At 38.2% G+C, this 11,263-nt stretch overlaps 1 protein-coding gene across 2 annotated transcripts; it reads left to right on the top strand.

The window, feature by feature from the left end:
- Positions 1-529: 529 nt before the first annotated feature.
- casp2 (caspase 2, apoptosis-related cysteine peptidase) lies at positions 530-11,008 on the top strand. Of its 2 annotated transcripts, none has more exons than XM_065270070.2 (11): positions 530-1,290; positions 1,624-1,783; positions 6,025-6,174; positions 6,770-6,845; positions 6,975-7,066; positions 7,198-7,377; positions 7,460-7,588; positions 7,668-7,758; positions 7,833-8,027; positions 8,127-8,236; positions 8,731-11,008. In XM_065270070.2, exons 2-11 carry the CDS (start codon positions 1,631-1,633, stop codon positions 8,860-8,862), a joined length of 1,308 nt encoding a protein of 435 aa, XP_065126142.1. In that variant the 5' UTR covers positions 530-1,290; positions 1,624-1,630; the 3' UTR covers positions 8,863-11,008. The 2 variants fall into 2 exon arrangements, with proteins under 2 accessions (XP_065126142.1, XP_065126143.1); XM_065270071.2 differs by having other exon boundaries at positions 533-1,290; positions 7,833-8,021.
- Positions 11,009-11,263: the final 255 nt, after the last annotated feature.

Raw genomic sequence — 11,263 nt, 5'->3', positions numbered from 1 at the left:
TGAAACAGCATTTGGACGAGTACTGGCGTGAATCATGCCAACCCAAAGCAAGTCCTGCAATGTAATAAAAACTTTTACAACTTGAGAGCAATATGAGAACTAAAAAGTTTATTAAAATAATTTGCATGAAAAGTGGCCAGTATTTGCCACTACATTCAGTAATTTTCAGTTTCTTTAAAACCAGATTTAGTATCTAAAGATGCCACCAAAGTATTACAGATGCTGGTCAATGATCTGCATAATTATATAAATAATTATTATTATAATTATAATAAGTTATCTTTTGGCTGGTGTTTCAAATACTTTATATGCAATAAATAATTGAATTTTTGCAGATGATGCTGATGGTACTCTTAAGATTTGCCAGTGGAAATTTCAGGTGGATTAGGATTTCTTCAATAGCTTCATTTACTGCAAGTATTATTTTGTTATATTCAGAGAGTTATATTCATCTTTTATATTAAATTATGAGCTAAATTTAGAGACCAGCTAACATTGTGCTTTGTCTATATTGGAGATGCAGCAATGTATAAAATTTTAATGGATTAAAATGCAAACTTTAGTAATATAAAGCCTATAGTTAACAGAAATTAATCTTAAGCGAATGTTTAATTTTGAATACTCTTAAGTATAAACAATAACGTGTGGTACAAGTTTCAAATTTCAAATAAGTTGGATGAAAAATAGATATGCCTTGTTTGTGGGCGGACAGCGTTGTGATAGGTTCTTCATCACGTCAATCATCTTTACGCGTATGTTCATTGGCTGCAGTACTTCATCATCGCCCGCGGAAGTTTGTACAGAGAGACCAGAGACTCCTTGTACTTTCAATTATTAATAATATTTTCTTCCATATTTATGCTCAACTTCTGTTCTGTCGCTCCGCGTGTAACATAAACAACGATAACAAAAGACAAAGAAGAAAATATTTTTGAACATGACAAAGTCGGCGATGATAACAAACGGACAACCAGCACATGACAGTTGTAGGATGTAGCTCGATATTCGTTTTTTTTTCTCATCTCACGGTCGTGAACTAGACAAGTAGCGTCGAAAAGGAGCGAAAAGTCGGTATAAACTACAGTTTAGCAGCGGCATTGCTTTGAATCGTTAATTTAGTTTCGTAAGTGTGTACTATTGACAGGTGTCTCTATTGTTGTGATTAGCATGCTAAGCTAACAGCAGCGCGAGCTGGTAACAATCGATTTGAATTTAGATCACCCTCATCAAGTCATCTTAATAGTGCCATTTACTGTCATCATCACTCGGCGAAGGACTATAAGACAACAGGTAATGTAAACCATGTAAAATTTATAACTTTACATTAGCAGCAGCACGCATTGTTGTGACAGCATGCAGGTTACTTAAACCCCCTCACCTGTGTACAAGGATTTTTTTGAGGAAATTGTGTGGAATGTGGAAATTAGTAGTTTAGTAGTAATAATTTAAAAACTAATAAAATAGTTATTTAAATGTCGTAATGCTTGTTGTAACTGTTACAATTGGTAATTATCATTTATCAATGTTTTGGATAAATTATGTGCATCTAATATGTGTGTGTTTGGGAACTAATATGGCTGCCATTTATTTACTTTCATCTTGATCCTGCATGCAAACTCAAAGATACATCATGTTGGGAGATTGTGGTATGAAAGAGTGGGAGAAACTGGCCATCAGGAGGAACTCGGTCACGCTCTGTAAACAGATGGTGGTGGATGAGCTGCTGGTTCAGTGTCTACAACGAGATGAAGTTCTGACAGACAACATGGCTGAAAGCATTATGGTATGTAATAATTCAATGATTATCTATTAGACCTTAAAGGGTCCATGATCTCTGAAAGCCAATGTTGATATTTGAAATCACCTAAACAGACACGCCCCTACACCAATAGAATCTGGACCTTCTTTTGATAGACCCGCCCAGGGTCCGAAATTAACTTTTTGGCTCACCTGCCATGGGGACTGGTAGATGAAAAAATCCACCAGCCAAGCATATTTTTTACTGGCCAGAATAATAAACAGCCTTTTTGTCACATGTACATTAATTTCATTTGCTGTATTCATGGTCACAAATGTTCTCAAGTTTCATCGTTTTTTTTTTCCGATGACAAATTAGTGGTTTCTGTTTTGATCTTAAAGGAACAGTATGTAGGATTGTGGCTAAAACTGGTATTGCAATAACAAAACTTGTGGCTAAAACTGGTACTGCAATCACCCAACTAGTGGCCAATACACAAAATGACAACATAAACATCAGTTGAGGGCTGCAACTCCACTTTTTAAATGACAATATCCTGGCCAGACCACTGTTGTCAGTGATATAAGTATTTGAAATGAAAATGATTTCTAAATGTCTAGTGACATATCAGGACCATTTTATGATTAATTGATATAAATTTCTTACATACTGTTCCTTTAAGCATACTGGTCTGGTGACACACCAAACAACTCATCACGACAGCGTCAGAATCATATTGTAGCCAGCATCTTGAAACTTTATTATTTCCATCCCTCCATTTCTCACAAAACTTTCTTGTTTTATTTAACTCATCCCCCTTTTTGTCTGTGAGTTTTTGTTTCAAAGGTTGGCTCACTCCCGGTAAATGTCGCCACATAACAGCTGATATGTAGCAGATAGCTGCAGACCGCAAGTTACCTGCAGTACTAGCTAGCAACAGACCGTCTCTAGTGCGAGACTTGGAGCGTAGAGACTTTCTGTGGCTAGCTCACCTCGTCCCCAGATTAGTTACTGGCAAACACATTATATTGCATTAATATTTTGGTATGAAAATCAGGTAGCCTTTTGAATTTAGTCGCCAAACGGAAAATCTACCCGCATTTGGCGTCTGGCGGGTGTTAATTTTGGCCCCTTGACCTGCCCCACACATACGCAATCCAGGGCTGCATTCAGCCCGCACAAAACCTTGCAAAATGTTTATTAAACAGAAACAGTGATGCATTGAACACCCTGTTGTGATGACGCAAGAGCGATTTTTGTGTGAGCATACCAGTGAACACCCCTGACCACTCGGTGAGTTTCACGTCTTTGTAAACGAAAGTTTAATGCATTTTAGGAAGGATTGTTCCAGTGCACCATTAAACCCATTGTGAAGGTGGGAGGTGAAACACAAACCCCCCAAAATTCTCAGGGCAGCCGCATATGTCGAAATTTCAGTCAAAACCGTTCTATTTCATCATAAACAATCTGAAAACAGGGCTTTAAGTGTAAAATACCGAACTTGTCCTTTAAGGCAGGATAGGCAGGAATTATCTAAAAAAAACTTTTTTACACATTTGTTTAAACTGTCTTTATATACCAATACATAATTAAAATGTAAGTACTTTGAAAAAGAGAGTATAAAAATCGAGTGTCTGTAGACCTTTCCCGACTGTTTAAACACAGCCTATCCTGCCTTTAAACCCTGTTGCACAGCAGTGCACAGCGTTTACAGTAAACATCTCGTTCAACCCGTAAACCGTAGCAAAACTTTTTGAACTTGAACCGTTAGTAGACACGCCCCTTACTGTTGATTGGCTACAAGTATGTTTTGGTAGTCGGCCCGACTCTCTTTTCCAAAACGTTTTTCAGATATCGTGCATGCCACTGTAAAGGGCGCCAATTATTCGATTCACATTTTTACATTTCCTTTGGTGTGTAAGTGTGTATTAGTACATGTTATCGATATACAAAAGGAACAAACCCCAAAGTAAACGATGACTCCAATCACAACGTACTGGTAAGCTGGTCAATTAGGGACACCGCGCTTTTCAGATCAATGAGCTTTGTACAAAATCAGAGCGTTTTGCTATTTGGCAAGTTCTCCCACTTAGAAATGATGGAGGGGTCTGAAATTGTCATCATAGGTGCACGTCCACTGTCAGAGACATAATCAAAAAAATAAAAATAAATTACAATGTATGATTTTTTAACTATTTATTTGTATGATACAGCTGCAAATAAGTATTTGAACACCTGAGAAAATCAATGTTGATATTTGGTACAGTAGCCTTTGTTTGCAATTACAGAGGTCAAACGTTTCCTGTAGTTTTTCACCAGGTTTGCACACACTCCTCCACACAGCTCTTTTCTAGATCAGTCAGGTTTCTGGCCTGTTGCTGAGAAACACAGAGTTTGAGCTCCCTCCAAAGATTCTCCATTGGGTTTAGGAGAATACTCTGGATCATCCAAATGGTCATTGTCAAACTTAAGACGGGCCTGGATATGTGCTGGTTTAAGCAGGGGAACCTTCCGTGCCATGCATGATTTCAAACCATGACAGCTTAGTGTCTTTGAGGTTCAGAATTCTAGCTGATAGACAGGTGTTCAAATACTTATTTGCAGCTGTATCATACAAATAAATGGTTAAAAAATCATACATTGTAATTTATTTTTATTTTTTGATTATGTCTCTCACTGTGGACATGCACCTACGATGACAATTTCAGACCCCTCCATGATTTCTAAGTGGGGGAACTTGCAAAATAGCAGGGTGTTCAAATACTTATTTTCCTCACTGTACACAAAATAAAAAAAAATTAATTGCATGATTGCATGCAACTAATCAAAGTGTATTTCATGTTTTACCTGTACAGTGTTTACAGTGTGCATGACGCAATTTTCGGCATCAGAAACCAATTTTTGAAACCTGGCTTGCGTACATTGTACGTACATGGAAGTGCACGCGCCCTACAGGAAAATGTAGTATGTGGCCCAGGAGATGCATTGCATTTTGCATTTTGTTGATGTACACGTACGTGTCAAATAAACTATACTTTGGAAGTCTGTGCTTTCGAACGTGCGTGTACATTCACATACGTCTAAAAAAACACACTATACTCCAGGCTTAACTCTAACCTAACCTTATAGTAAGTACATTTTGTATTATTATACAGTAGTGAGCGAGACATTATTATACATTATTGTATTATTACACTGTAACAGTCACACCTTAAAGTAAAGTGTAACCTATAATATACACCGATCAGCCATAACAGTATGACCACCTACCTGTTGGATCGAACCACACGGGCCTGCCTTCGCTCCCCACGTGCATCAGTAGGTCTTGGCCGCCCATGACCCTGTCGCCGGTACACCTCTTTTCCTTTCTTGGATCATTTTGATAGGTACTGACCACTGCAGACTGGGAACACCCCAAAAGAGCTGCAGTTTTGGAGATGCACTGACCTAGTCGTCTAGCCATTGTAATTTGGCCCTTGTCCAGGTCACTCAGATCATTTTTTCTGCTTCTAACACATCAACTTTGAGGAAAATTACTTGGTCCGATCCAACAGATGAGCTACTGTGTCTAAAATTGCAGAAAAAGTGAATGCTGGTTCTGAGAGGAAGGTCTAGTGGAGTCCATGCCTCAATGGGTCATGGCTGTTTTGGTGGAAAAAGGGGCACTCACACAATATTAGGCAGGTGGTCATAATGTTATGGCTGATCGATGTATACCACAATATATATAGAAATTATATATTTATTAAAAAAACTGCCAAGCCGGACGTGGACGGCTTTCCAAGTATATTCCCGGCGGCTTCACGCGGATGGCCGCGTTCGACACTATACGTAATACAAATTATTTTTTATTCAAAGAATTATGCCCCACACCTTTCTGTTCTTGGAAGAAGGAAAATTTAAAGAAGAAAAATGATCATGTGTGCTTTCTATTTCCTTTGTATAATTGTTTGTAGTGGAGTGTCCTGTCTAAATATTTTCACGCGCATGCGCTGTTGTACGTGGACTGTACGTGCACTTTTCGCGCGGTCTCAAATTCTGGGCTGCACGCGGACGGTCCGCACGGACCCTTCTGATGATGAAAATGACGTCATGCGCACAGCGCGCAAACGCGGACGGCCCTAGTATACTTTCAGCTTTACTGCCTTGGAATGCAGCTGCAGAAGGCAACAATTAAGAGTTTTCAGACATTTTTTATAAAGTATCTCATGGGTTTAGTTGTGAATGTTGCAATTAATACAATTATATAATGCGTAAATCTCACACTTTTACTTGTTTTTTTTCAGGCTAAGCCGACATCTCAGGCCAAGAGTAGTCATCTGTTGTCTCTTTTGCCCAAACGTGGTCCTCGTGCATTTAGCAGCTTCTGTGCAGCTCTTACCGAGACAGAGCAACAACACCTCAGTAACATGCTCATGGGATTCATGGAAAAACAGGTGAGTTAGCACCTTCACTTCAGTCAGGATCACACCCAGTTACACTGACCTGACAGGTTTCTTTAAGTACTTATAGCTGCAGGAATCATTCTGTAATGGACAGTGAATTCTCTTTCAACATCTAATTAAGGCAAAGGAACCACTGTGGAAAGAGTTATTGATGCATACCCACTTATACAGAGGATTTGCAATAAATGTAGGTCTGGTCAGCCTATACACAGACTGCAAGGAATAAACATAATAGAGAAGAGGTAATAAACTAATAAAAATGGGTCATCTAGTTAACAAGCGATAGGATGATTCAGGTCAGGGATGGGTCTTATGACCATATGGGACAGAGCAGAGCCTGTGAAATGAGGGAGGATGAGGGACTAAAGGGGAAGTTAGAAAGCTGTTACGTCCAATATAATGCACCAGTGCACCACACCCAAACTGCAGTGATTCTTTTATACAAAAACCAAACAGACAAGTAGTGACTCTCCTTTCCCCTTGAACAATGGAAGACAAACACACTACAGCTTTCAGTTGTACATTGCACACGCAGGCCTGCAAAAAATGCACTGCGATCATTTTGTGTTTTTATTTTTCTTAATAGAAAAGATGTTCAGAGGCTTCCCTTGGTTTCCCAACCCCAGAATGTGGGATACATGCAAAAAGAGCCCGACATCATGGTGAGCATATTTTTATGCTGTTATTTGTTTATAGACTCGCTATAGAAATAGTTTTTTATAAATAATAACATTAAAAAGAAGAATAAACTTTTTGAAAGCATTGCAAATATGGTTGATTTTGTGTTTCAGAGTCTATGGAAATGTCTCTGGACGCCGACTGCCCCGTGACCACAGCCGTACTCCCTTGCACTCACGACTTCTATGATTCCCACAGATTACAGGTACAAGCACACAGAGCCTCTTTGAATCACTCTTTCATTTGAATGCTCACACACAATATTTGCATATATTTTCTGCTATGTTAGCACATAAGAGTGAGAAACCTCTATGCAAATATCTTCTGTTTTCCCAGGCCTACCCAATGTGCTCCAAACCACGAGGTTTGGCTTTGGTGCTGAGCAACGTGAGATTTGACCCCGCAAGAACGGATCTGGATGTCCGCAGGGGAGGAGAGGTGGATGAGGAGCTTTTGAGGAGGCTTTTTTCTGAGCTGGACTTTACTGTCAATCTGCACAAAGATCTCACAGCAGAAGTGAGTTAGATATATCGGAGTGTTTTACTTGTGTGTCAATAAGCAAAAGTATTTATAAAAAATGTGTGTTTGTATTTCTCAGGCAATGCGATTGTGCATAGAGCAGTTCGCCCAGCGTCCGGAGCACTCGGCGTACGACTCCTGTGTCGTCTGCCTGCTGTCTCACGGTGTTGAAGGATCCATCTACGGCACTGATGGAGAGCTGCTGATGGTACTTGATGTTTATTGAATTCATTCTGTAGCACTGATCATTTCTGTGAGAGTTTAAACTTTATGTCTCTGTCTGTCAGTTGGACTGGGTGTTTGAGGTCTTTGATAACGCCCGCTGCCCTCAGCTTCAGAATAAGCCAAAGATGTTCTTCATTCAGGCCTGTCGAGGAGGTAAGAGAGGTAAAATACAATTATTTTATGTCTCTGTATGCAGCTGGCTAATACGTGTATCTTTATCTTTTCAGAGGAGATGGACAATGGTGTGGACCAGCAGGATGGTGGGGAGAGGACTCAGTCACCTGGATGTGAACAGAGGGATGCTGGGAGAGAGGAGGAGAGAAATAATAAAGAGAGGGAGGAGAAGGACAGACAGAGACTGAGAGTCAAACTGCCCCAGAGATCCGATATGATCTGCGGCTATGCCACCCTCAAAGGTTTCAGTGTGTACACGTTGATGGATTTTCATCTGAAGGATTTTATGATTCAGCTCATCGTACTTTACTCACAAGATTGCTAATGTCTATGTCTGTGTGTTTTAGGCACCGCTGCAATGAGAAACACCAAGAAAGGGTCCTGGTTCATTCAGGAGCTGAACACCGCTATCAGACAAAGAGCCAATGACACACACATGTCTGACATACTCGTGCAGGTAGTTTTTTTTAAAATCAAGTAGTTAAAATGCTGTGACTGAGCAATTGTACAACACCATTAAATATATTAGGGATGCACCGATACCACTTTTTTGCAGTACGAGTATGAGTACTTGCATTTCAGTACTTGCCGATACCGATACCGAGTACTTAATAAAAACATGATTTAAATTTACAGGTAACAGCTTTAGTCATATAATTTAACAAAAAAAACAACAAAGGACTAGTTTTCCAGTTTGTTGTAAACTCTGCCTCTTTGGACAACACAAGAGGCATTAACCCCTTACATGCCGCTCAAACATAGACATTTCTCAGACCGTGGTATCGATTCCAGGTATCGGGGGACTTTTAACGAGTACTTTAGAAAATGTGATATCGAGGCCGATACCAGTATCGGTATCCGTGCATCCCTAAAATATATAGGCTGATATCATTTTATTGTAAATGATTCACTTTTATCCAACAGTTGAAATGTATGTTGTTTGTCCCGCAGGTGAATGGTCGGATTAAAGACAGAGAGGGATACGCACCTGGTTCAGCTCATCACCGCTGTAAAGAGATGTCCGAGTTCACCAGCTCCCTTTGTAAAGACCTCTACCTCTTCCCCAAGTACCCCAACAACTAACATGCACAGTCCATAAGGACAAATCACTTCTACCTATACAACTGATTATAATGCACAACGGTCACACTTGTACAGCCATCACCTGCCACGTACAAACACAAAGTGATGTCAATCTAATCAGATTTCAAATGTTTCACAATGTTTGAGAGAAAGCTTTTCAGTATAATAATGCACACACACTTCAAAAACTCATTCCTTCACTAGCGCTCTCACTGTTTGTCTCTCAATGAAATTTATAAGGAAAAAGAGATGCCAAGTATGTGAAACAACATATTTTATTTTTAAGATGGGAGATTTAATGGGGTTTATAAAAAAAATGGGAGAAACATTTTTATTCCAAAGTGTTTTAATTCATGCTTCATAAGCCAAAATATTGCTTTTACTTTTCTGCAAAGTTAGATTTTATCTGTTGTTCTCAGTTTTTTTTATTTTCATGTGTTTAGAGCCTTTACAGTTTAAAGCAAATCCACAAACAGCTTTAAGACATGAAATATTTCATAAATATTCACATGTGCATATATGTGCCAGTACCTAAACTCTTATAAAAGATGTCAGTGATTTGACCTGACCAGATAGCAGTTGCCTTTCTGTTTGGTGTCTTTAATGCAGCTTTGACACAACTTTAGTATTTAGTTATTCTGTATGCACCATGGCAGCTGTAACCGGTTACATTTGAATAGGGCTCCTGGATTTAAACTGTTTGCTCTTTCTTTGTTTCTTAATATTTCAGAAAATGAATGACCAAGCTATGAATCATTAATTATTATGATTGACGTGAATACATGTATGTTGCATACTAACATCCTACAATTTTTGTGCAATTCCAAAAACTTCCAGATTTGCATTCCAACTGCAGTTCCATATTTTTCCCATAGGAATTTCATGCAGCTTACACTCAATATGTATATATTTCAAGAGTATATATAGTGTATATGTTCAAACATTTTGTAGTTAAGCCTTGTATATACGCAGCATTTTGTTTTTCAATATTTCCTCGCACTTATTTTTTCACTTTAAACATTCAGTGTGCCCATGAATACTTTTTAATGGAGACTTTGTCTTTAAACGCCTTTAGGTGGCAGTAGAGAGTTATTTACTCATTTACCAGTTGCCACATAAAGGGTCAAATATTTAGACACACACAGACAGTCTTCCTGGTCTGCACACATATTATTTCTCATGGGCATGCAGATGGTTTGTCCTCGGTGCATGCGTCTTCCTTATCCAGTTGGCATTAGGTTTTAGATCAAAGGTTATAGCCTTTGACCTTTTGACACTGTTTGGCATCTCTTCAACTCTCTTCTACATTTCACACATGATATCACTCAACATTAAATAGTTTTTTTTACCATTTTGGCAGCCCAAATTGATTCATTATTAATCAGACGTTGTTTTAATGGGTGCTTGATTTTGATATTATAACTAATCTCCTTTGAAAGAACAATATGGGCATGAATTGAATGTTATTCAGGACAACCATTAAGTATGAGAATGAGGCATAGAAGGTATTTCTTGAAGTATTTAAACATGATAAGATGAATTTTTATTATTTTAAAGGCACAAATAAGGAAAGAAAATATGTAAACCAGAGTAATGTATAGTATAATTATAGCACTACAGTATTACTGTACTGTGTTTCTATGAGCGGTATTTGTTTACTGCTGCAAGTCTTTCCAAGTGAGAGCATATGAACACCAGCATATGTTCTCCAAACCAGTAAAGCGAAGCTGAATTCATGAAACTGTATTTATGGACTGTGTATTTCTCAGGCTTTGTTCACATGGATTTGAATACAGTATGTGTTCTTCCAGTGAAGAGCTACAGTATGTGAGTCCTAAAGGTTCTTGTTGTGGTAATAATTTGGAAATAAGTTCCCCTCTGAAAGTGTTAAAATGCACAGAGAAACAAGTTCAGCTATATGGTCTACAGTGTGTTTGGTTTAGGGTCGCCCATCCTAACTACCAAAAGAGTGCCTGTTTAATGTGATATTAAATGGATTAAAGGTCATTCACTGCCTTTACAGTTATCTGTACTACTAACCAGCTATGAAGGTGCTTATATGGGTTATAGAGAAACTGTCAATTTTGTATTTTTCTAATGCAAAAGCTGCCATACTGTATAATAAAAACAAATACTGTTCAAAAAACTTAAATTAATTTGTGTTTTTCTGAATATTTTTGTTATTTGTTAGTTCAGTGTTTTTAAGTATCACTAGTATTTCCTACTGGGTGATTCTCACGAAATCCAGATTTAGAAGGTGTCCAGCATCAGAATTTTTAAAAAGCTCTTTTGCACATATAAGATTAAGGTCTGAAATTACTATAATCATTATTTTTAGAGGATTTGAAAATATTTCCAATAGAATTATTAAAATTGTTTAGATGATGATTATCAAAAATGA

This window comes from Paramisgurnus dabryanus, chromosome 13, assembly GCF_030506205.2.
Source record: "Paramisgurnus dabryanus chromosome 13, PD_genome_1.1, whole genome shotgun sequence".
NCBI lineage: Eukaryota > Metazoa > Chordata > Actinopteri > Cypriniformes > Cobitidae > Paramisgurnus > Paramisgurnus dabryanus.
Note: the sequence above shows the minus strand (reverse complement) of the source record. Positions and strands in the feature narration are given on the sequence as shown.

Excerpts from the sequence above, each read along its gene's own strand:
- casp2 (XM_065270070.2), top strand. The coding sequence starts at position 1,631 with ATGTTGGGAGATTGTGGTATGAAAGAGTGGGAGAAACTGGCCATCAGG. Across the intron at positions 7,067-7,197 it reads ATGATTCCCACAGATTACAG|GCCTACCCAATGTGCTCCAA; the intron begins GTACAAGCACAC and ends CTGTTTTCCCAG. Across the intron at positions 8,028-8,126 it reads TGCCACCCTCAAAGGTTTCA|GCACCGCTGCAATGAGAAAC; the intron begins GTGTGTACACGT and ends TGTGTGTTTTAG.